This window comes from Schistocerca serialis, chromosome 4 (assembly GCF_023864345.2).
Source record: "Schistocerca serialis cubense isolate TAMUIC-IGC-003099 chromosome 4, iqSchSeri2.2, whole genome shotgun sequence".
NCBI classification, from domain to species: domain Eukaryota; kingdom Metazoa; phylum Arthropoda; class Insecta; order Orthoptera; family Acrididae; genus Schistocerca; species Schistocerca serialis.
Genome location: NC_064641.1, coordinates 394,417,937 through 394,445,278, shown reverse-complemented (window position 1 = coordinate 394,445,278; position 27,342 = coordinate 394,417,937). Strand labels below are relative to the sequence as shown.

General features: G+C 41.3%; 1 protein-coding gene across 1 annotated transcript in view; it reads left to right on the top strand.

The window, feature by feature from the left end:
• LOC126474913 (phosphatidylinositide phosphatase SAC2) overlaps positions 1-27,342 on the top strand; it is a 373,240-nt gene that overhangs the window by 108,645 nt on the left and 237,253 nt on the right. The window contains exons 7-8 of the mRNA XM_050102409.1: positions 16,987-17,152; positions 17,237-17,398. Of these exons, the coding sequence (XP_049958366.1) occupies positions 16,987-17,152; positions 17,237-17,398 (328 nt within the window). The remainder of the gene's footprint in view (positions 1-16,986; positions 17,153-17,236; positions 17,399-27,342) is intronic.

Below are 27,342 nucleotides of genomic sequence, written 5' to 3'. Positions count from 1 at the left end.
ATTCTCGAATTCCAGTCATCCATGACTGTTAAACTTTCGTCTCCCTTCACTACCTGAATAATTTCTTTTATCTCCTCATACATTTCATCAATTTCTTCATCATCTGCAGAGCTAGTTGGCATATAAACTTGTACTACTGTAGTAGGCGTGGGCTTCGTGTCTATCTTGGCCACAATAATGCGTTCACTATGCTGTTTTTAGTAGCTTACCCGTACTACTATTTTTTTATTCATTATTAAACCTACTCCTGCATTACCCCTATTTGATTTTGTGTTTATAACCGTGTATTCACCTGACCAGAAGTCTTGTTTCTCCTTCCACCAAACTTCACTAATCCTCACTATATCTATCTTTAACCTATCCATTTCCCTTTTCAAATTTTCTAACCTACCTGCCTGATTAAGGGATCTGACATTCCATGCTCCGATCCGTAGAATGCCAGTATTCTTTCTCCTGATAACGACGTCCTCTTGAGTAGTCCCCGCCCGGAGAACTGAATGGGGGACTATTTTACCTCCGAATTATTTTACCCAAGAAGACGCCAACATCATTTAATCATACAGTAAAGCTGCATGCCCTCGGGAAAAATTACGGCTGTAGTTCCCCCTTGCTTTCAGCCGTTCGCAGTACCAGAACAGCAAGGCCATTGTGGTTAGTGTTACAAGCCCAGATCAGTCAATCATCGAGACTGTTGCCCCTGCAACTACTGAAAAGGCTGCTGCCCCTCCTCAGAACCACACGTTTGTCTGGCCTCTCAACAGATACCCCTCCCTTGTGGTTGCACCTACGGTACGGCTATCTGTATCGTTGAGGCACGCAAGCCTCACCCCCCCCCCCCCCCCCCCCCCCCCAACGGCAAGGTCCATGGCTAATGGCTCATGGGGGGGTAATAAATATTAGTGTGTGTAATATGACTACCTGTTCTACTCCATGACTGAATGCAACAGTTATAGAAAATAAACTGTTTTTAAGCACTGAGGCGCCAACGGCCTTGTCACAGTGGTAACACCAGTTCCAGTTAGATCACTGAAATTAAGCACTGTCGAGCTGGGTTAGCACTTGGATGGGTGGCCATCTGGTCTGCTGAGCACTGTTGGCAAGCGGGGTGCACTCTGCTCTTGTGAGACAAACAGAGGAGCTACTTGATTGAGAAGTAGTGGCTCCGGTCTTGGAAATTGACATACGGCCGGGAGAACGGTGTGCTGACCTCATGCCCCTCCATATCTGCATCCAGTGACGCCTATGGGCTGAGGATGACATGGTGGCTGGTCGGTACCATAATTACTGTTGGGCCTTCATGACCTGTTCGGGAGGAGTTTAGTTTTTTTTTAAGCACTAAGGTTGCTGATCTCTCCAGACAACCTATCCTCTAATTAAAATTCCAGATATGTTCATGAAATTAAATTAGTGACTGGTGGTCTGGTAAAAAATAATATAGTAGATTTGTGTGAAGTGTTGAGATAATAAAGGGCTCTCTCACTGTGTTTGGACAATGCTGGATTGCAAATAAGATTCATAAAGCTGATGAGAAATTTGTGCAAGGTGTTAATGGTTATGTAAAACACAATGAATAAAGAAAAAAAAAAGCTCAAGAGTGACAAAACTGGTCCATGTTATTGAGCAGAACAGAATGGAAGGAAATAGAAAAGTGATTAGTACATACGCTACAAAAGACAAAAATGTGTTACTGCAGAATAAGCAAATGATGACTGGGCTGGTTATTTGTGTATGGGGAAATGCAAATAAAAATCAACAGGTAGATTGCACCTTACTTTAAAGATACGATAAGTTGCAGACAAGCACTACTAAAAGTCACTTAAACATAAGTTAAGCTTTCGGCCACTCGAACCTGGAGTTTCTATTGTATGACTTACACTTTAAAAAAGTTACAACTACTGCTTCACTTGCGGAATTGAAGGGCAGCATAGAAAATCAGTGTAATAAGCACAGGGAGAAAATGGAGGAAAAAAGTGCATGTATTAAGAAAACATAAATGGCCACAAAAATTTTGGAAATACACACATCACCACCATGTGAAGTGATGAACAACTTTCAGGAAACCATTGAGGCTTTGGTGACCACTTGTTTACGTATTGCCAGTTGGCTTCTGTCCCAGGTTCTTCAGCCAACATTTGTTCGACGATTTCTCTATTTCAATAGCCACTTACCATGACCCCCCCCCCCCCCCCCCCTGTGGGTCCAGGGGTTAGAATAGGCCCTAGGTATTCCTGTGTGTCGTAAGAGGTGACTAAAAGGAGTCTCTCACATTTCGGCCTTATTGTGATGGCCCCCTGTAGGATTTGCCCTCCATTTTTCAAAATTTTCCCGAAGAGCAAGCCAATTGCGCAAGGGCGCCTTACATGATGCACAGTGTCCATCATGCACTGAGACTTCTTGCATCCTTCGTCGACATGGATCTGCAGTTCCACTCATTCTCCAGCTGCTGGTGCGTTTTCCTCCATCCTGGGTGCGTTTTCCTCCATCGTCTGTGCAGTATCGCTTTCTGTCAACGATAATGGACTTCTTAACCTGTTTGTGCCTTATATCCAGCACAGTAGCCAGTCTGTTCTGGTGTGGCCCCCACGTACCCCATTGTTTGTAGCTCCCAGACCACACAGGGATCGCTCTGCTGATGCCTGCGCCATTATCTCCCCAGGTGTGTCAAGGAGTAGATGCCTGTCACCCTGGGGCATCAGGACTCTCAGCCAGGTGGCCCTTGCTGCGGCTGGGTGGTGCCCGTGGGGAGGGCCTCTGGTAGGAGTGGGTGGCATCAGGGTGGATGACACGCCTTGAAGTGTAGTATGTTATCACTTGCTGGTGGTCAAATACCAGCAGTCTCTAAGTGATCAAGGTCTAACTTCAGTGCAAAGAAATACGACCACAAACCCCCCTCCCGGCCGCACCATGAGAGAAACATCAGGCTAAGGATGGCAGCGAAGCTTATTCAGCCCGGTACCTCGTATGTACGAGAATTGATGGGGAATCTTACTTGTCAATGAAACCTCAGTTTTTTTTGTGGGGAATTTAGAGGACAAGTTTGGGGAGGCGGAGGGATTGTCCAAAATGCAGTCAGTGTTGTTCTTGATCAAAACAGCATCCTCTGTCCAGACACGAGCACTACTCGCCTGTGACAAGCTGGGGGATGTTTCTGTTTCTGTCACACCCCATAAGAGCTTAGATATGGTCCAGAGTATCATATTTCACAGGGACCTTATTTTGAAGTCTGATATTGAGCTGCGCACCAATTTAGAGCGGAGAGGTGTCCTTTTCGTCCAGCGCGTCCACTGGTACCTTCATCTTGGCCTTCGAGGGTGACACATTACCCGAGAAGGTCAAGATGATGGTCTACCACTGTGACGTAAAGCCTCCGCGATACGATGCTCAAGTGCTGGGGGTTTGGCCATACATCTTCCCACTGTACTTTCAGTGTCACCTGTCGGCATTGTGGACATCCTTCAAATCCCAATACTCCCTGTGCCCTGCTGCTGTCTGTGTCAACTGCAGAGAGCACCATTTGCCTTGCTCTCCAGACTGCAGGATTCTCCAGAAAGAAAGAAAAATAATTGAATACAACCGACTCACACTGAGGCTAAGAGAAAATATGAGAGGCTACATCCTGTGCATTGATGTCAACCTACGCCACCGCTACGACAACGGTCCTACCATCCTTCATTCTGCTACGTACGGTTGGCTCTCAGAGTGATCAGACTCCACCTGCGCCCTTGATGGTGGGGGGCGCTTCCCTCCCTGTTGCTCCTGCACAACCTACTTCAGGAGCAACACCCCCCAACCATTGGGGATGTTAGTCCTCACTTCTCAACTGTAGAAGCGTAAGTCTTCTTTTGCTCCTCTCGCCAGGAAGGGGTCTCTTGGGTCACTCCCCTGCCAGGTTCCTACCAGTGGCAAAGCTGACAACTGCCAATGGCTGAAGCAACCACAGGTTGCTGGTCATAGGGCTTCACGGTCCTCCTCAGTCCCTGAGACTGAATCAGTGAAGCCCTCCCAGCTGGACAAACCTAAGAAGCAGTAAGAGAAACCTAAAAAGAGAAAGACCCCCAAGAACCAAGGCACTTCAGTGGCACCCACACCACCACTACCTACAAGCTCTGTGTCTGAGGATGAGGTGAAGATTTTGACATCCACTGAGGACCTAGATCTCACTAGGCCTTCAGACACAATGGATGTCGATCGCACAGGTTCTCATTGGTAGCAGCAGGTGCCCTGAGGCATAGACTGCCTCATTGAGTGTTTCATGCCTTCCTAGTCTCATGATCACGTAATCATCCAGTGGAATTGCGGCGGTTTTTTCTGCCACCTGGTTGAGCTATGGCAACTGTTAAGCTTTACACCTGCTTTCTGCATTGCCGTCCAGGAAACATGGTTCCCAGCAATGCAGACCCCTGCCCTCCGTGGCTATAAGCGATATTACAGTAACCATAGTGACTATAATCGTGTGTCAGGCGGAGTTTGCGTCTATGTCCTAAACTCAGTATGTAGTGAACCTGTGCTCCTTCAAACCCCTCTCGAAGCTGTGGCTGTCAGGATAAGGACGATGCAGGAAATAACTGTCTGCAGTGTATTTCGTCCTCCAGATGATGTAGTACCCCTAAATGTATTGGCTGCACTGATCGACCAACTCCTTGAACCTTTCCTACTTTTGGGCGATTTTAACATGCATCACCAGTTGTGGGGTGGTGCCATGCTTACTGGCCAAGGTGGGGAAGTTGAAACTTTACTGTCGCATTTCGACCTCTGCCTCTTAAATACAGGTGCCCCACAAATTTCAGTGTGGCACGTGGCACATATTCGGCCATTGATCTCTCGGTTTGCAGTACTGGCCTTCTTCCATCTATCCACTGGAGAGCACATGATGACCTGTATGGTAGTGACCACTTCCACATCTTCCTGTCATGCCCATGGATGCCTACCCAGATGGGCTTTAAACAAGGCAGACTCGGAAGCCTTCACCTCTGCTGTCACCACTGAATCTGCCCCACGTGGTGCCCTCGATGTTGTCGTTGAGCAGGTCACTACAATGATAGTTTCTGTGGTGGAAAATGTGATCCCTCGTTCTTCAGGGTTCTCCTGGCGAAAGACAGTCCCTTGGTGGTCGCCGGAAGTCACTGAGGCAAATATAGAGCGTCGGCGAGCTCTACAGCGACACCCTTCCCTAGAGCACCTAATAGCATGTAAGTGGCTCCGTGCCTGTGTTCGCCAGCTTATGAAATGGCGGAAACAGGATTGTTGGGAGAGGTATGTGTCGACCATTGGGTGCCATACATCACGTTCTCAAGTCTGGACGAAGGTCAGAAGTTTTTTTGGATACCAGACCCCATCATGTGTCCCTGGCATTAACATCAGTGGCGTGTTATCTAATGACGCAAACGTGATTGCCAAACACTTTGCTGAACATTTTGCTGAGCGCTATGCTGAAGCCTCTGCGTCGGAGAACTATCCCCCAGCCTTTCGCACCCTCAAACAGCTGATAGAAAGGAAAGTCCTCTTGTTCACTACACATCACAGTGAACCCTATAATGCCACATTTACAGTATGGGAGCTCCTCAGTGCCCTTGCGCATTGCCCCGACACAGTTCCTGAGCCAGATCGGATCCACAGTCAGATGATTAAACATCTCTTGTCTGACTACAAGCAACATCCCCTATTCATCTTCAGCCAGATCTGCTGCTATGGCGTCTTTCCATTGCAATGGCGTGAGCGCACCATCATTCGGGTGCTCAAACTTGGTCAAAACCCGCTTGAGGTGGATAGCTACCAGCCCATCAGCCTCATCAATGTTCTTTGTAAGTTGCTGGAATGTACGGTGTGTTGGTGGTTGGGCTGGGTCCTGGAGTCACGTGGCCTACTGGCCCCATGTCAGGGTGGCTTCCGCCAGGGTCACTCTACCACTCATAATCTTGTGTCCCTTGCATCTGCCATCTGAACAGCCCTGTGTCTTTTTTGATTTACGTAAAGCATATGACACAACTTGGCGGCGACATATTGTTGCCACATTGTATGAGTGCGGTCTCCCGGGCCCACTCCCAATTTTTAGATTTTTATCCAGAGTTTCCTGTTGCTCCATACTTTCCGTGTCCAAGTCGGTGCCTCCCATAGTTCCCCTTATATTCAGGAGAACGCGCTCCGCAGGGCTCTGTATCGAGTCTCTCTCTATTTTTAGTGGCTATTAAAGGTCTAGCAGGCCATCGGTCTCACCTTCTCTGTATGCAGGTGACTTTCGCATTTTGTACTGCTGCTCCACTACTGGAATTGTTGAGCAGTGCCTAGAGGGAGCCATTCACAAGGTGCAGTCATGGGCTCTTTGCCTATGGCTTCCAGTTTTCAGCCCCAAAGTTGTGTATCGTGCGTTTCTGTCAGTGTCACAACGTTCATCCAGAACCAGAACTTTACCTTAATGATGATCCATTCACTGTGGTGGAGACATATCAATTCTTAGGACTGGTTTTTGGTGCCTGATTGACTTGGCTACCTCACTTTTGTCTGCTTAAGCTGTGGTGCTGTCAGCATCTCAATGTGCTCCACTGCTTCAGCAACACCAACTGGGCAGCAGATTGCTCTACGCTGCTGCAGCTCTACAGAGCCCTTGTTCAATCCTGCCTTGACTATGGGAGTCTGGTTTATGGTTTGGCAGTGCCCTTAGCATTGTGTTTACTCGATCCAGTGCACTACTGTGGCATTCACCTAGCGATGGGAGCTTTTAGAATGAGTCCGGTGATCAGTGTCCTGGTGGAGGCCGGAGTCCCTCCATTGAAGGTTAGGTGTGCACAGCTGCTCGCCAATTACGTTGTACACCATCCTCTGATTTTGATAAAAACAGTGTGTCTGATATATTAAATGTTCATAGTGCACTTGTTGTGTGTGTGTGCTGCTGCTTTTGTTACTCCCCCCCACCCCAGTTTGAAGACAGGTTATCCAGCTCTCTCTGCTAATCTGCTTTGTGCAAGGCTATTCATCTCTGCATAACTACTACAACCTCTTCAATTTTACCCACCATGTTTCTTTTCGTTTCCATTTTGACAGTTTCTTAATACTTCAGTATGTGTCCTATGAACTGTGCCATAAATTCGTTTTCTCCTCAATTTTATTCAATACCTCAAACTAATCTCCATTTCAAGAGCTTCTATAATCTTCTTGTGTGAACTGTATATTGTCCATGTTCCACTTCTGCACATGACTACACTCCAGGCAAATACCTACAGAAAAAGAAGTTGACATCTGTTTATATTCAGTGTTAACAGACAGATTTCTCTCTCTCTCTCTCCTTTTTTTTTTTTTTTTTTTTTTTTTTTTTTTTTTTTTTTTTTTTTTTTTTTTTTTTTTTGCCTGGCTGCATTTTATATCTTCTCTACTTCTGTCATCAGTTATTTTGCCGCCCAAATAGTGAAGCTTATTTATTAGTTTTTGTATTTCATTTTCTAATTTCCTCAGCATTGCCTCAATTTACTACACCCCATTACCCCCTCCCCCCTCCCTTTTTTAACTTCACCTGATCCTCATCTTATGACCACTTTTCAAGGTACTACCCAAGTCCATTGCTGTCTATGCTATAATTATGTCATTGGCAAACCTCAAAGTTTTTATTTATTCTTCCTGAACGTTAACCTCCCATCGAAATTTCTTCATGACTTTCTTTACTGCTTGCTCAATATACAGACTGAATAACATTAGAGATAGGCTACAGTGGTTTCCCATACTCTTCTCAACATAATGCTTCCCTTTCATGTCCTTAAATTCTTATAATTACAATCTAGGTCCTGTACAAGCTATGGATAACCTTTCATTTTCTCTGTATATCACTTCTTCCCTTAGAATTTCCAGGAATTTATATTTATGCAGTGTTAAGTAAATCTTACTTTACACACAAAATCAAGCAATGGAAACAAGCTTGGAACACCAACAGTATTAGGAAAAGGATAGATTCTTTCTCACTCTAAAGATGACATGTTGAGTTGCAGACAGGTACAATGAAAAGACTGTTTTAGTTTTCTTTAGAAAAGAAAACACACACACACACACACACACACACACACACACACACACACACACATTCACACAAACAAGCACACCTCATTCACACGAAACAAACACACACACACACACACACACACACACATACACACACAAACACACACATTAACACAAGCAAGCACTCCTCATGCATGTGACTGTCATCTCCTGCAACTTGGACCAGAATGCAACTGCCACGTTGAGTGGCAATCTGGAATGTTGCAAGAAAGGGGAAGGGATAGCAGGCTATTGGTGGGGGGGAGAGGGGAGAGCTCTTAGTGTTGGAGTGTTGGGAGGCTGGGAAGTTGGGAATGGGGGGGGGGGGGGGGGGGAGCAGGGAAAGGGAAAGTCTGGTGGGTGCATAGGGTGAGGGGACATGAATAGGGTGACAGAGCGGGCAGAAACTATTAGGTGGAGGGTGTGGGTATAGTAGGTTACTGTAGGTTGGGGTTGGGATAATTTCAGGAGTGTAGAATGTGTTATAAGGATAACTCACATCTGCACAGTTCACAAAAACTGGTGGTGGAGGAGAGGATCGAGATGGTTTGGCTTGTGAAGTAGCCATTAAAAAAGAGCATTCTATATTTAGCTGCATATTGTGCTACAGAGTGGTCTGCCATGTTCCTGGCCATCCTGGTGGGCAGCTGGTCGGTAGCCATACAAATATAAAAAACTGTGCAATCATAGCCGCAGAGTATACTATACATGGCTGCTTTCATAAGCAGCCTGGCCTCTGGTGGGTTAGGATAACCTTGTAACAGAACTGGAATACGAACTACTAGGTGGATGGATTGGGCAGATCTTGCACCTACACCTTCCATTGGGATATAATCCCTGTGGCAGGGGGTTGGGATTGAGAGGGGCCTAGAGGGGGGCTAGGATGTAGTGTAGGTCAGGTGGGAAGCATCCCTGTACCACTCTAGGGATGGAGTTTAATATTTTAATGCAAAAGTCTGTGATAGGTTTCCAGTCAACATCAGGCAGTAAACTGGAAACCCTGAAATATTTTATAATAAAGTAACACAATGCCTCATTATTCGCTTCTGCAACTCATTGGAAAACTTGGACTCAGACATATGAATTTCATGTAACCTTAATGTCTGTAGTTGATAGATCCTGACAGTGGTGTGTGGAAAGTTGCTTAAATTCTTTTTATAATGTGCAGGGTGAGCACAGAAGAACTCTAAGATTTTCAAAAATTAATACAAATGAAATGGTATAACTTACGTGCTTCAAACATTATCATATTAATAGAATATCTCTGATAGTTATTTTTTACAGACTGCAGGGTCTTAAAATGTGCTTCTTGAGTCACATGGCAAACTTTGAGACAATATTCATACTCTTCCCAAACCTTCTGCAACATGTTGCTGGTAATACTCCACTGCTGCTGCGATTCACTGTCATAGCTGTAGCAACGATTGTGGCAGGTGTGGGACAAAACCCCATAAAAAATAGCACGGAGCAGAGTGTATACACTCAGGGACAACCAGGTAATCGAGGAAAAACTCTGAGAAAACTGGGAAAAACACAGGAATTTCTTAAAATTCCGGGAATTTTTCATTGTTTTAATTTTCAGTTGAGTTTTATAATTTTGACTGGTAACAACTGATACTCTAACAAAGAATATTACTGTTTACTGCTACTGGAGAAAAGTACTGCATCAATGAAACAGAAACAAGAGGGAAGGATGATGACGACAACAGCAACTACTACTTAAGCTGCAAAGGAAATGCACCATTTACAACAAAACAACACATTGTATATACAAGCATCTGCCAACAGCAAAATGTGTCAAAGGCTTTTGGATGAAGACTATGTAATACTTAATTACAACAAACTACTTAAGATGTGCGCTGATGTCACAACTATTTACATTAGGTTTGTTTGAACAGTTGCCAGTGGGCTCATGCCCAAGTGCAGTTGAGGCACATAGGAGCAGTACCTTCTCCCACTTCTGGCTACTTGAAGTGTGGCTGTTACATGTATCAGCAGTAGCAACAAGCAGCCAGATGCTACCTGGAAAAATGTTACTAGTGCGCACGCCCAAGCTGCCAGATTCCTGCGTGCACAGAGCAGTCTGGGTTGTAGTGGGGACAGGGTAGCCTTTGTGATGCATGTTTACATTTAGTGATTTTACTGTTTTCTCTTTGTTTACAGCTCTCACATAAATAAAAACCTAACGGATATCTGTGTCTGGGAGCTATCAAGTGAATTAAAATACATTCCCATAATTATGGAAGGCTAATTTATGTCATCAGTTTAAGGTTTAAAATTTTATTGTATTTTCACATTTTTCGCAGTCAAGCGTTAATCATGTTGCATAATTATGAAGTAATTTTTGTTGGTTTGCTAAAGAAATTTGGCTTTTACTAATCTTTTCCACTGAGGCAGTCAATTTATTTGAAACAGTGTGTGTTTCATTCCACACTATTGGCTAGTTTCAACTCTTTGCTGAATTTACAGTGCACGTTTTCATCTTTTGACATGTATGACATTATTCTATAATAAAGAACCAAACATGAGGTAATACAGTACTTGTACTCAAAGAAAACCACATGGAAAAGCTTAATACCTGGTTTGGGCCTACTTCATTATGAATCTGGACATACGAATGCGCACTTTAAGTCAAATTATGCATTCTAGTATGGTTTACGAAATTCCAATGCTCTTGGAATATCCTCTGATGTTGTGTTTACTTTATGATGTAATGTAAGACCTCTTTGTGCTTTATGCATGGGAAATACAGGCTTGCTGTGTTGTCATAACTACACACGCACGGAACGCCTGTTTCCTGGCGCTCTATAGCAACTGCTGCAAAGGATCCTATTCCCAACAGGTCACAGGAATAAATTGTGAATGATGGTTTGAAAAGTGTTACTTTCAAAGCAAATTTCCTTCTAAGCAAGGTACATTGTTACATGTGAAAATGTGTGATGACTTTCTTGAACCACATTGCGTTTGACTCTCATTTCAAACTTCACTCTTTTTTGAGAACTAGCAAGTTAGAAGAATTTCAAGCTCAGAGGACCAGCCATTTACGTTGTTATTTAAAGTTTTATAGGCACATATGTGTGATGTATCTTAAAGTATGACCCGCACAAAAAAAAAAAAAAAAAAAAAAAAAAAACCACCAATACTGTATGTGAAAGCTTAACTTTTCTTCTTGCTGCACTATGTATATTAATTTCAACTATCAGCTTTCCCTATGTATGTGTCCACACTACTTAACAGTGATGTTGCTGTAGACTGACTACATCACGTGTCCTATGCACTGAACATCTGTGTTCACCCGCTAGCTAGATCACATGAAATGAGCCATGATTGGCTTACAAAAGTGTAACTCAATCTTGATTTCAATACTTCGGAAACTAATGTGCTGTGTTTTGTGGAATTCTGATTTATACTTTTGTAATATGAAAATTGCAGTGTACATGCTGCATCATGTCCAAGATTTTTATTTACCGGGTTCGTTTTTAAAGCACCAGAAAGTTCTAGGCCGGTGTATAAAATCTTAACCATTCAAAGGATTGATGAAGGTATATTGTCATTTAATGTGGAAAAAGTGTATATTCACTGGGGAGAACTTGTATTTTTAATCAGGAAATCCGGTAATTTTTTTTCTTAGTCCACATATACACCATTATGGAGTTAAGTCTGGTGATCGTGGTGGCCATGTGCACCACACTTTATCAGCACCTGCACGGTTGAGCCATCCACCAGGTAGATGTGTTTAGGTGTTATCATGCAGCCAAGTGGAAGAGAGGAGGTGCAGTATATTGTTATTAGATAATGATGTTAGAATATTCTTGCAATCGAGGCAGAAGCCACAAAGATGGTTTCCCTGATGAAAAAGAAGGGGTTGTAAATCTTCTCCCTCAATGTTCCACAGAACACATCAAACTCTGACAAATATTGTTCGTGTTACAGGGAGAAATGAACATTTTCTGTTAGCAAAGAATGAACATTGTACTGAGTAACCTTACCATTAGTTTTAAATGTTGTTTCGTAACTGAAAATTAATCTCTTTGACAGGCTGCTATCATTGTCTGTCCTTGCCCACATCTCGGTGCAGAAGTTGGTCGTGCAGCGTAATCTCTTGGGGTAAATGCCGAAATCAACTGCAGTCTGTCCAATTTCAAGCATAATTGTTTATGCAGTACTTTAGAAATGGTTGTTGGTGGCATCTGAAGCTCAAGACTTACTCAACATGTTGATTTCTGTGGACTTTGCTGTAATGCTGCTCGAATGTGATAAACATTATGCTCTGACACAGGACGCTGCCTAGAATTTTTCCCTCTGCAAATACAACCCTTCTGTTCAAACTGCTATTACCAAGCATATGTACATCTTCATCTACATACGTCCCTGCAAGCCACTGTATGCTAAATGATGGAGGGTACCCTGTGATAGGTTGCCAGTCAACATCAGGCAGTAAACTGGAAACCCTGAAATATTTTATAACAAAGTAACACAATGTCTCAGTATTTGCTTCTGCAATTCATTGGAAAACTTGGACTCAGAAATATGAATGCCTTGATGCAAAATGTATGTTGGTGACTGCAGGATCACTCTGCAGTCAGTTTCAAATGCCTGTTCTATAAATTTTCTCATTAGTGTTCCTTGAAAAGAGCATCACCTTCCCTCCAGGGATTCCCATTTGAGTTCCCAAAGCATCGCCATAATACTTGCACGTTGTCCAAACCTACTGATAACAAATGTAGTACCTCCAAATTACTTCAATGTCGTCCTTTAATCCAATGTGGTGTGAATCCCAGACACAGGAGCATTACTCAAAATAGGCTGCACTAGCATTCTATATGTAGTCTCCTTTACAAATGAACAACTCGTTCCTAAAATTCTCCCAATAAACCAAAGTCAGCCCTTCACCTTCCCAACCACACTCCTCGCATACTCATTCCCTTTCCTATAGCTTTGCAATGCTACACCCAGATATTTAAACAATGTGACTGTGTCAAGTTGGACATATCAATGCTGTATGTGAACATTACAGGTTTGTTTTTCCTATTCATCTGTATTAATTGACATTTTTCTACAGTTAGAACCAGCTGCCATTCATCACATAAATTATAAATTTTGTCTAAGTCATCTTGCATCATTCCACAATTACTCATCTTCGTCACCTTCCTATACCCCACAGCATCATCAGCAGGCTGCTCACCCTGTTTGCCAGATCATTTATGTATATAGAACATAATAACAGTCCCATCGCACTTTCCTGGGACACTCCTGATGATACTCTTTTCTCAATGAACAATTACTCCCATCAAGGACAACATTCTGGGTTCTATTACTTAAGAAGTCTTAAAGTGACTCACTTACTTGGGAACCTATTCCGTATGCTCATACCTCTTTTAACAGTCTGCCATGGGGTACTGTGTCAAACGCTTTTCAGAACTCAAGGAATATGTAATCTGCCTGTTGCCCTTCATCCTTAGTTTTCAGTATATCTTGTGAGAAAAGGGCAGGCTGAGTTTCACGTGAGCAATACTTTCTAAAACCAAGCTGATTTGTGGATGTAAGCTTTTCAATCACTAGGAAATTTGTTATATTCTAACTCAGAATATTTTCTAGAATTGTGCAGAAAACCAATGTTAAGGGTATTGGTCTGTAATTTTGTGGATCGGTTCTTTTACCCTTCTTATATACAAAACTTACCTGTACCTTTTTCCAGTCTCTTGGGACTTTTTACTGGGCGAGACATTTGTGACAAATAAAAGCTGAGTAAGGTACCAGTGCTGTAGAGTACTCTTTGTAAAACTGAACTGGGATCCCATTTCGACCTGGTGACTTATTTGTGGCTGGCTTGTGGTGAAATTATGTACGAGATACTCATAAAACAACAGTTTGTGACACACTTTGTGATGACTGAAGGACATCTGAGGTCTACTTCTATGGTGATGTTTGCTATTACCTACACTAGCACACACTGGCGGCAGCAGTATGCAGTAAAAGAATTGTGCCTCTACATTAAAAAGAAAGGAAAAAAAAAACCCTTGCAGAGATACCCGATCAACAGGTTAAGTTTGAAACAAATAAGTTGTACTGTTTCGTTTGTATGAATTTCTGGAAGCATCAAGTTCTTTTGAGCTCACCCTATATTAGATGAAAACAGCAGATGAGTAATGTAGGAGTAGTAACAGTAGCTTTTCTCAGAGTAACTGTATCTCTCGTAACATACATATTGGAAATGGAAATGAAGTCCCATGCTTCTTGACAGAGCGTAGGGGAACGATGCGGGAGACCCGCACCGCTGTACTAGGCAAGGTCTGAATGGAGGTGGTTTGCAGTTGCCTTCCTCCAAACGTAATGGGGATGAATGATGACGAAGACGAGACAACAGCAGCCAGTGATCTTGGTGCAGGTGAAAATCCCTGACCCCGCTGGGAATCGAACCAGGACACTGTGCTCAGGAAGTGAGAACGCTATTGCGAGACCACAAGCGGGGGACAACATACATTTATATAAAGTAATCTAGACAATGAAAGTATTATGAAAAGGATAGATTGCTACTCACTCTATAGCTGAGATGCTGAGTCTCAGATAGGCACAACAAGAAGACTGTTAAACAAGTACGACTTTGGCCAAAAGACCTCCTTCCAAATTACACACACACACACACACACACACACACACACACACACACACACACACACTGCCAAGGCCAGAGTCTGGCACATGTTGTTTAATTCAGAAGAAGGCCTTTTGGTCAAAAGCTTACTTGTTAAACAGACTTTCTGTTGTACCTATCTGCGACTCAACATCTCTAGTGTATGGTGAGTAGCAATCTGTCCTTCTCATAATATTGTCATTATTCCATCCTGGATATCCCATTCTAATATAGACAATGATCCACGTGTTGTCATGGGTTTATTGATACAGTTGCTGTTCTGTTGTCTTAATTTGCACACACAATTCCTCACTGCTGTTCATTCTGGCTTGGTGTCATCATTTTGGAGCTGTATTAAACAACTGCTTCTGTAGTGAACCTTAATCGTGTTGTAGATTTCAGATGGTTTCTTCCTACCTCCAGCTCCACTCCCCTACATAAATAAATAAATAAATAAATAAATGGATAAATAATAATAAAAGCATATTATTGTTTGCTGCACATCCATGTGTTGTCCACATACATACTCAGGCACATGCATCTTGTTTCCTGTGGCACCTATATGCGATATATTGTTAAAGAACAAGTGTTGTTTTATTTCATTGTGTGTGCATCTCCATGAAATTCCTTTTGTGTATATCCTTACCTTGTAGTAAATTGAGGACAGTAATGTAAACATTTCATTTATCTGTTTTTGGTCTGTTTTCTGTGGTGTTGCTAAATATATTTTCCCAGGATTTTTGAAGAGGTACTTTTCCATAAACTAGATGGAATGCTCAACAGCACTCTAAAACAGACTGCTGACAGATCAAGTAAATGTCAGTACTGGGGCTCTCAATATTGACCACTACTCCCCTTCTTCAACTTTGGCAGGGTACAAGAAGATGGTTATACACATGAACCAGTTCTTCTAAGAATGGTCATAGCAGAAAACTATTTCACTTGTAAAATCTCTCGATTGCATGATCTCAGAAATGGTCTCTCGGATGAGGACAATATGTGGTATTATCCAAAAACTTCACGAGTTTGACTTGGTTTGTGAAGTATGGTACATTTTGAATAGTTAACACACTCATTGTAATTTAGGGGCTGATAAACCATTAGTCAAAATATTTAGGCACTGCAACAGACGCTACAAGGTTTCTTGTATATAAATTTTGCATCAGTAGTGTATTGGAAGGACAGATGTTTTTTTGTGATTCTTTAAACTTTGACCTATTGTTCTTGTATTGCATGTTGTTTCAATTTATTACCTACAATATGTGAATAAGTGAAATGATAAGTATAAAGTACGTACACGGAGAGGCGTACATATATCCACATACAAGCAATGAGACTGGTGACATTACTAAGACATTATGTGTTAGGGCATATTAGTGCATTTTTTAAACCATGAACTGTCCTTAAGCTGCACAAATTTTCATCAAACATGATGAATTGAGTGCCAATCAACAAGCAATTTACTATTGACAGGTTTTTTTTATTCCTCTGGTAGCCAGAAACAGCTGAGCTCCTTTCTGTGGTCTCACAGTAAAAGAGATTAAAATATGTTTTTGATAGTAAAAGGAAAGATTACAGACACATGTAAACTCAATGTGATCCTACTTTGAAGGTGACCCCATTCATTAAATTTTTCATGGTAAATAAGTAAGTTTGCAGCATCAGTTTGGTTTATTTTGTGCCCAGCCTATTACATGAAATTTTGTGCTTGAACTTAAGAATATGTCTGTAGTTAATGTTTCATCACTGTCTGTGAGTTGATCCATTTTGAGGAAACTTGGCACATTATAAGGAAATAGTTGACGGAAGAAATATTAATTTACTATGACAAATGGTTCCTTAGCAATGCAAGCAGTCTCAATTATATTTTATCGGACTCTGTACTGTCTTTCCTCAAATTTTATTCTTTGTACTTTCTTACTACTCCTACTCCTCCTCCTCCTCCTCCTCTTACTATTACCTCCTTTTCTTACTTTTTTCCTATGCTGAAGACTGTTTCCTTCAGTACTTTTTTTTCTTTCTTGTTTCAAACTTTCTTTGTAGTAAGCAATTTCTGGTTTCTCTCTCTCTCTCTCTCTCTCTCTCTCTCTCTCTCTCTCTCTCTCTCTGTTTTTCTACAATTCATCTCTACTTTTAATGCAGTCCACAAGAACTAATACTGTTTTTGAAGGGAAAAATGTGAGTGAGTTAGAAGGTTGAGTAAAGTGCTTTAAAGTAACTCCTTCTGTTTACCAGGAAAAAGAATGATTTCTGTTTAGAGAAAATTAATATGTTTCAATATTAATCAAACAAATTTCAGTGTGCTGTTAAACTTTCTTGTTTATTTTCAGCCGTGGAATGCGTTTTGAAAATGTTTCCATTCTGATTGAAAATATTGTTGATGTTATAAAAGATATGAGCTACTGCTGGAGAGATCGAGAGGGATTGATATGCAGTCAGAAAGGTGTGTTCAGGGTTAACTGCATTGATTGCCTTGATAGGACAAATGTTGTGCAGGTTCGTTTGCCAATATAATTGTATAATTATGGTATGTGCTTCATTCCTCATTTGTACACATGACAATTTCCTTTTATTTTCCAGACTGCCATTGCAAAAGCTGTTATGGAAATTCAGTTTACCAAATTAGGCTTGATTGCTCCAGAGGGAAGAATACCATCTAATATACGAAATACATTTCAGCTTTTATGGGCTAATAATGGTGATATCATCAGTAAACAGTATGCAGGGACCAATGCACTAAAGGTTTAACATGTTTTATTATTTATTATTAAATTTAGTTTAAAAGTCTTATTTGAAGAAATTGAGTGGAGAGTATGTGAAAGTATAATCTTACTTAGGTTGAGAATGAGATCTTTCTAAATTAGGACTCATTCCTTGCATGATTTTAATGCACTATTCTTTGATTCCTTCAGTGCTCTAGATAATATTTTAGCTCCCTAGTAATGAATAATTTTTGCAGTTCTAGTTCTTGTCTATCCAACTTGTCTTCACATTTAATTAATAATTTTCTTGCAGGCCTCAAAACAAGGTTTAGACTCAGTATTCCTATTCTTCCTTAAGTTGGTATTAAATGTTTGCTCTTTGTCAACACCCTTTATCTTCAGAATGAATTTTCCCTCTGCAGAGGAGTGTCTGTTGATTAGAAACTTTCTGTTGGATGATAAGTTTGTTGCTGATTAAAAGTTTTTGTTGGACCAGAACTGGGATCTTTGTCCTTTGCAGGCAAATGTTCTTCTGACTGAGGTATCCAAGCATGATTCATGAGTTGACCACATAATTTTACTTCAGCCAGCATCTCATCTCCTACCTTCCAAACTTAACAGAAGTTGTCCTGCATACCTTGTGGGACTATTACTCCTCTCTTTCAGGGGCAAAGGCAGAAACTCTGAAGGAATGTATAGAAGAGTTATAGAAAGCAAAGAAAGCAGGAGACAATTTTGCGAAAAGGTGAGAGGAAGTGGATAAAGATGAGACTGGGTGTGCTTTCGCGACTGGGTGTGCTACTGCGAAAATTGTTTCTCAAAACTATCTCATACCTAAGTCTGAACAAGGCATGTGAAGTAGCCAACATTACCTGTATGTTCTGAAGATCATTGGAAAAACCAATCATAAGGAAATTGGTTTGCCTGGTGCGCAGTGCAGAGGAGATAGAAAACATGTTTTAGACTGTAAGTAGACTAATAATTCCCATTAAAAGAAGACCGGTATGAATATTACTGAGCCACCAGTGTTTTTAGTCATGGCTACTAAATACTAATGTACATTATTTACAGAAGGATCAAACATCTCCTAGAAGCTGACCTGGAGAAGCACCACTTTGGGTTCCATAGATGTGAAGAAACACTTGAGGAAATGTCGAAATAGTTCATCCATCTCCAACAACACAATATTTCAGCAAACAACCACATTTCCATCATCAGGTGTGCTGATGAACTGACTGATGATGGGTCAGCGCCACTCTTTTATCTCCTCTCCCTCTCCCTCTCCCTCTCCCTATCCCTCTCCCTATCCCTATCCCTCTCCCTATCCCTCTCCCTATCCCTATCCCTCTGACTGGCCACTCTGTTGGCTGTCCGCCCCCAGCATCCCTTGCTCGACTGCTCCCACTGACCCTGTGCCCCATGCTAGGTTCTCGCCCAGGTGCGCACACTGGTGGCACCTCTGTTCTTCCTCCTCCTGCTCCCAGTGTCAATTCATTGTTTAGTATCTTCTTTCTCTTCTTGGTTGTTCTGATAGAGAGGTCTCATGACTTCCTAAGTACATACCTGCAATCATGATTTGTCAGTGGTTCCCTTACTTGAATCTCAATAGATTCGTTAATAACACAGTCCAGGAATTTGAATGTCTGTGTCAGAACCTTGGTGTGGTTATAGTCCATTCCATGAAATCCCATCAGGCGATGTTATGCAACTGCCGATTTCTTGGGCTGCTGCAATTTGGTATGCCATTGGTGTTCTCTGCAACAATCTTAGACATTAAACACCATATGACCTATGTAAGTATTACCACATTAGCAGGGTAGGTTACAGATCTTGGATTTCCATACTCTAAGGTCATCTTTCACACTATCAAGTAGAGTTTTTTTTTTTTTTTTTTTTTCTGGTGGGCAGCATTCTGTCTTCACTTTGTGTTTCTGAAGAATTCATCCTTTCTTGCCAGATAACACACCATAAAAATGAATGAATAAATGAAAGATTGCAATGGCTGCTGTCAGAATGTAAGTATAAGTTAGTGTTCCTTTTCTTCTGATACACACTATGGCCCGAAGCAGCAGCTGCACTTCTTCTAACCAGTACGTCCAGAAAGGGGAGCTCTCCATCTACCTCATCTTCCGTGATGAATTTGATGTTCTGGTGTACGGAATTTAGGTGTGTAAGGAAGTTATTCAGCGTCTCTTTTTCCAGGTGGCCAGATGACGAAAGTGTGATCGACATACTGGAAGAAATGGGTAGCTTTCCATTGCGCTGGTTCCGGGGCTTCCTCCTCGAAATATTCCATGTACATAATGGCGACATTCACGTAAGAGAACTGCTTATAAATTGTTATAGTGGGTACATACTTAGCAAGGCGTGGGCCCCTGCTATTAGAATTGTTAAGGAGAGGAACGAGATAATAGACAAGGAACTGACTTTGATGGCAGGTGGAGGAACAGCATAGATGCTGCCAGTGCATGCATCTGGGTGCAGACCTGGTACAGAACACTGGATTGGCGGGAGCAGTGGGGCTAGGGATGCTGGGTGCGGATGGCCGATGGAGCAGCCGATCAGAGGGAGAAGGAGAGGAGATAAAAGTGTGGTGCCAGCCACCATTAGTCAGTTCATCAGCACACCTGATGATGATGGCAACATGGTCGTTTGACAAAATATTGTGCCCATTGGACTCTTAATGTCCAGCAGTTCACCCACGAACTGTTTCAACATGAAGTACATCAGGAGAAGGTGGTGAATTGCATCATATACCTCTGCAGGGAGGAAATGTATTGCAGCATGACAACTGTGCAACCAGAGAAGCCATTTGTTGAGTGAATTTGCATTTCGTATGAGATTGTGTGAAGAACTTGTAGTACCAAATTTCGCCAAAGTAATGCATCCTCTCGACTCAGTGACAGCCAGAAGAATCAAGAAATGTTCCGGCCTAGCCATGGTGCGTGAGAGGGTCCACATTACGTACTGGTGCCTGGATACAACTGGCAAAGAATTTTACAAATTACACGTACAGCTAGGAAACCAATTCAGTTTTTGGGTATGGGACTAATTGTATCACATGGGTTACAGCAGACTGCACAGAGAAAGGCCACCAGCCACCAAACATCAAAATTTGGGTGTATATCTGAGAGGAAAGCTCATGATGTTCCTGCAAGAATATCATCAATCTCATTATATGGGGAAGTGCTCACACCATGTTCGCAACTCTGTGGGTTTTGTTGGACACCTTAACAACTTCAAGCTTAAAGATACTGACATCCATGTGATTTTCAATGTTATTTCTCTTATTACCAGAGTGCCTTTACAAGAATCCTTAGAACTTATTCGCCAGAAATTTGATGCAGAGATGAACAACCTTTTTAGGCAGATCTTGACATTGACATACTTCCTTTTTGATAGTACCAACAATGAGCAGACGGAAGGAAAAGCCATGGGGAGTCCACTTTCACCAATTGTCGTCAATATGTTCATGAAATATTTCGAGGAAGAAGCCCTGGAATCAGCACAGTGGAAACCTACCTATTTCTTCTGGTATGTAAATGACACTTCAGTCATGTAGCCATGCGGAAGAGAAAAGCTGAATGAGTTCTGTACACATCTCAGTTCCACACACTAGATCATCCAATTCACCATGGAAGTCGGGGTGGATGGAGTGCTCCCCTTTCTGGATATCATGGTTAGAAGAAGAGCAGATGGTACTTTGGGCCACAATGTGTACCAGAAGAAGACACACACCAACCTATACTTCCATTCTGACAGCTGCCACCACCCTGCCCAGCGGCATAATAAGCTCTAAACACTGGTACGTAGTGATAGCTCTTTCTCTGACAACAGTATCAACAAAGAATTTGAGCATCTGAGGGAAGTTTTCTGCAAGAATAAATACAAGAAGTGGCAAACTTGGGTAGCTGTACATCCTACATCTTCTGTACAACTGGTGGAACCAGAAACACCAAGTGAATATGGTCTGCCATCCACCAGAAAAAAAGGCTCTACTTGGTAGTGTGAAAGATGACCGTGGACTATGGAAAGCAGTCAGATACTCTGCCAATGTGGTAAGACTTACATATCTCAAACTGTGCATACTGTCGAAGATCATTGCTGAGAACACCAATGCCATACCAGATTGCAGCAGCCTAACAAATCAGCAGTTGCAGAACATTGCATGATGGAATTTTATGGAATGGACTGTAACTACACCAAGGTTATGACACAGACGTCAAAATTCTGGGACTGTGTCATTAACAAATCTATTGAGATTCAAGTAAGGGAACTGCTGATAAATCATGATTGAGGGTATGTACTTAGGAAGGCATGGGACCTCTCTATTAGAATGGTCAAGGAATGAGATACTGGACAATGAACTGACACTGGGGGCAGGTGGAGGAACAGCAGAGGTGCCGCCAGTATGTGCACATGGGCGAGAACCTGGGATGGAACACAGGGTTGACAGGAACAGTTGAGTTAGGGATGTTGGGCACGGATGGCAGATGGAGTAGTCGATCAGAGGAAGGGGAGGAGGAGATAAAAGCATGGCATCGATCCCCCATCAGTCAGTTCATCAGCACTTCTGATGATGGCAGCGTGGTACAAAATATTGTGCTGGTTGGACACTGCCATTGGAAGTTCAGCTGTGAACTATTTTGGCGTAAAGAATGCCAGGAGAAGCTGAAAATCACACTTGTGGAAATCTGACTCTTCAGGTTCTCTCAGAAGATAGGTTTACAAGGGGGAAAACCTATACTTCTAGCATGTGTAGATTAAAAAAAAAAGCTTTTGTCAAAATTCACTGTAATATACTCTGTGAAAGTCTGAAGTCATGGGAGATAAAATACAGGTAGTGAATGGTTATGTGCAGCTTGTACAGACTGTAATTATAAGTTGTAGTGGATAGTAGTTGAGAATCGAATGAGACAGTGCCGTAGCCTATTTCCCACATTATGCAGTTTGTACAGTGAACAAACAGTCAGGAAATAAAGGAGAATTTTTGAAAATGGAACTAAAGTTCAGTGAGAAGAGATAAGAAGCTAAAGATTTGCCAGAGACATTGTTGGTGGAGGACTGGGAATATCAGTTGAACAGGACGTGCAGTGTCTTGAAATTCATATCATAAACATTGACAAAACTAAATTAAAGGTAATAGTACACAACAAAGTGAATCAGATGATGACGATGGATGAGATTACAGAATGAGATGCTAAAATTAGTAGATGGACAATAAAATGTCTGATGATGTCCATAGTAAAGAAGATATAACATGGAAATTAGCAGTAGCTAGATAACTGCTCCTGAAAAAAAGTGTGACTTGTCAACATTTAATATTAATTTATTTGGAGATTTTTCTGAAAATATTTACATTGAATGATAAGAGTTGAATGAAAGTGAAATGTGGCTGAGCAACTGTAAAGACAAGAATCTATTATTAGCTTATTGAAATGTGGTCCTTCGGAAGACTGTTGAAGGTTAAGTGGTAGGTTGGATAACTAATGAAAAGGCACTGAACTGAACTGAAAAGGAAAGAAGTAAGGCACAATTTGATTAAAAGAAGTAATAAGTTAATGGACACATCCTGAGGCTTCATGGACCAGTTGATACATTAATATAGGGAAACACAAATGGTAAAAACTGTAGAGGGTGGTCAAGATGTGACTACAGTAATTAGGTTCAGGTGGATGTAGGTTGCAGTAATTATACGGAAATTGACACATTGTGATGAAGAGTTGCATCAGATACTTTTGACTTTAGATGAGATGCTGTCATTTTGTGCTGTTGTAAAGTGAAGTATTTAACTGGGTTAAACTGTCAATGTCATCTGTATTATTTTGACAATATGTTTATTGGTGCCTTTTATAATGGTACTCTTTCTTGTGAGTTCCTTTTGAGCAGCAGCCTTAATTTGAGAAAAGGGCAACTAACTCGGAAAACATGTAATTATGATATTCTTTTTGTCACTATGATGTAAGATGGAGTCCAGTTATTTTTTGTGGGCTGTTAAATATTTTTCAATTATATTACATTTTGCTCAGCAGAGCTAATTAACAAGACTCACTAATTTTGTGATAAACTTTCTAATCCAGAAAAATGATTACCAGTAAATTATCATGAAAAAGAATAACATGTATGGGACATGGAACTCATCCACTCACCTTCTTTGGCCTGCGCGGCAGGCACAAAGGTGGGCATAGTGAACTAACTTCAGTCAGCTGTTGCACGTGGAGTAAAAAAACACCCTCATATGAAATAAAAAAATAACAAGAAGAACCAAATACTTGTGGAATTAAACATTAAATACATGACATACTACTCCATTAAGCAAAATTGTCAGATTATAAATTACTTTTGGTTGTGCAAGTGGCAGGAGTATGAATGCTAGTGTTAACAATTTCATGACATTGCAAAGAACCCTCTCTAGCTGTGCATTTACTGGTAAACAATCTGTTATCTATATTAATGAAACTGATAACATATTTATGCAATAGTCTTTGATGAATGAATGAACAGCACTGGGCAGTGTATGGACAATTTGTTTTCTTTTATGCTTAATTTTTTTTAGTTTACAAATTTGGCATATGATTGAGCGTTATTCATCCATGTGTACGTGAAAAATAAATTCGGAGCCCTGTATTTACACAGTTCTTTTTGCATACATAAAGAGTTCACTTCATATTTTATGATTCTCATAGTTCATAAGTGACACAATGCACAGCTATGTAAATTGTCCACACAACATAACAGTAAAATTAATTAGGAGAATATGATATCATGCAGCAGTTATCTCTGTTCTGTTTTTGTGTTCTTCTCACTCTGTTACCTAGTTGTGGATTCATTATTTCGATGACTCATGGTCCATTTATATAGATCACTTTCTTCTGTGGTCCATAATCAGTATGAATGAAATTAATTGTGTTTACATTCCGCGCTGACCAGTTGCAGCTGTAGCGGCGCATCGAAAGCTAAGTACTAATTAATTGTTTGTGTATAGTGGTTTATTTAGGAACTTTAGTAGTCTTCAACCGGTGTGCTTGGTGTTTTATGGTGAAATAATTTCAGAAGAACCTTTTGGGAACTTTTCAGCTTCGTTACTGTGTCATTAGACGTTTGATTCTCTTTCTGTATTAGTCTTTTGTTATATTCACATTTGTTGTTTATTAATACTGTTGATAATAGTAGTTACTTCCCTTGTAGAGTAAGTTTGTGATTATTGTAGTCAGGTTTTTATCATCATCTTATTGTAGTAGTGGAACTTAGAAAAAGTAAAATTTTACCATGAGTGAGAAGTGTGGGCTTTGCCGTAGGTTTGTGAGTAGTGGATTGTGGTGTGAGACTTGTTCGAAGTATTTTCACTGGGGGGGAATGCAGTGAGGAAGCCAGTGGGCATTCTGGTGAGATCTCCTGGAACTGCAGGTTATGTAGCAAGAGTAAGTTGATAGAGGAGCAGGAGCGTAAGATCTGTGCCCTTCAGGTGCAGTTGAAAAACGCACAGGAGGCACTAGATAGGATGAGGAGGGAGAAGGGGGTTGGGGAATGGGAGCTGGCTGTTGGCAAGAGATCTGCTAGGAGAAGAAGATTTTCAGATAGTTTTACTATTGGTGTTTACAATAGATATGACCAACTGTCAGTCTAGTGGAGAGGAATCTCTAGTAGTTGTAGATATAGGAAGTATGCAGCAGACCTCAGTAGTTACTGTGCCTAGAACAGTTGCAAAGTCGAAGAGGAAGAAGAAGGTTCTGCTGTTGGGTAGTTCTCATGGCAGAGGTGTAGGCCAGCAGTTGCAGGAAGTGCTGGGGAGTGAGTACCAGGTCACCAGCATTGTGAAGCCTAATGCAGGGTTGGCTCAGGTGACTGTTAACATAGGGGGGTTCTGTAGGGATTTTACTAAAGAGGGTCAGGTAGTGATTGTGGGTGGGGCTGGTAATAGTTTTGATAGGGATGGGGAGTATAACATAGATGGTGACCTGGAAAAGATAGCCACTCAGACTGGCAACACGAATGTGCATTTCGTGGAACTGTTTCAGCGTCACAATCGGCCTCATCTTAATACAGCCGTCAGGCGTAATAACATGAGACTTGGGGGTGCGTTGATGACAGAAAACATGGGTCACATTTCAGTGGTGTCAGTGGAGTATATCAGCAGGACGGGTTTCACTAGACATGGCCTGCACCTCAACAGGTAAGGGAAGGGGAGGTTGGCAAAGCTTATAGGTGACAGCATAGGTGGGGTTGGTGGGATCACTCATGGGAAAATTCCTGCAGTAGTGGGTGTTAGAGCTGCACCTTTTATAGATTGAAGTCAGCTGATAGGTATTCCTGCTTAAGGGAAGTCTCTCTGACAAGGGAATCACTTTTGACAGAGCTTAGGTATCAGAGTAATGAGGGAATTAGTATATTTCATCAAAATATACAAGGTATTAGAGATAAAGTTAGTGAACTGCTTATAGATGTTGACTCAGAAATTATTGGTGTACCTGAACACTTCTTAAATAAGGAGATAATTCAGAGGCTTCCTTTACCAGGATACAGGTTGGCTGGCAGCTTTTCGAGCTCTTTGCGGTGTGGGGGAGTAGCCATGTATGTGAAAAATGGCATCCCATTTGAGTCAATTGATGTTTCAAAGTACTGCACTGAAAAGGTGTTTGAATGTTGTGCAGGTGTGGTTAAATTTAACGGAGCTAAACTTCTAACTGTTGTTATTTATAGATGCCCAGACTCCGATTTCACAACATTTTTGCTAAAGCTAGAGGAGGTTCTTGGTTCACTTTATAGGAAATACAAAAAGTTAGTTATATGTGGTGACTTCAATATTAATTGTATAAGTGATTTTGCAAGGAAGAGGATGCTGGTAGACCTCTTTAATTCATATAATCTTATGCAAACCGTATTCTTTCCAACGAGAGTGCAAGGGAACAGTAGAACAACCATAGATAACATGTTTGTTCATTCCTCATTACTAGAAGGGCATTTTGTTAGCAAAATGGTGAATGGCCTTTCTGATCATGATGCACAAATTTTAACTTTAAAAGATTTTTTGCTGCAACACGTGTTAAATATAGTCATCAGCTGTTCAGGAAAGCTGATCCAGTTGCTGTAGAGACCTTTGTAAACCTTATAAAGGAACAAGAGTGGCAAGTTGTTTATAGCGCTGATACAGTAGACAATAAATATAATGCTTTTCTCAAGACTTTTCTCATGCTCTTTGAAAGTTGCTTTCCGTTAGAATGTTTAAAACAGGGTACTAGCACAAACAGGCAGCCTGGGTGGCTGACTAGAGGGATAAGAATATCTTGTAGAACAAAGTGGCAATTATATCAAAACGTTAGAAACAGTCAAAATCTAAATGCAGCAGCCCATTACAAACAGTATTCTAAGGTGCTTAAAAATGTTATTAGGAAGGCAAAAAGTATGTGGTATGCAGATAGAATAGCTAAGTCTCAGGATAAAATTTAAACCATATGGTCAGTTGTAAAGGAAGTTGCTGGTCTGAGAGTCAGGTCGAGGATATAGAATCAGTGCGTAGTGGGAATGTCCGTGTTACTGATAAGTTGCATATATGTACAGTCTTTAATAATCACTTTCTGAATATAGCAGGTGAACTAAATAGAAACCTAGTCCCAACAGGGAATCATATAGCGCTCTTAGAAAAAAGTGTTCCGAGACTGTTACCTGATATGCTCCTCCATGATACTGACAAGAGGGAGATTGAGTTAATAATTAAATCACTAAAGACCAAGAACTCTCATGGATATGACGGGGTATCTAGCAGAATACTGAAGTATTGTTCTATGTATGTTAGCCCAGTTCTCAGCCATATCTGTAACTTTTCCTTTAGGAGTGGTCGGTTTCCTGACCGATTAAAGTACTTGGTAAATTCACATAATTTGCTGTCAAATGTTCAGTTTGGTTTTAGAAATGGTTTAACAACTGAAAATGCTATATTCTCTTTTCTCGGTGAGTTTTTGGACGGATTAAATAAAAGGTTGTGAA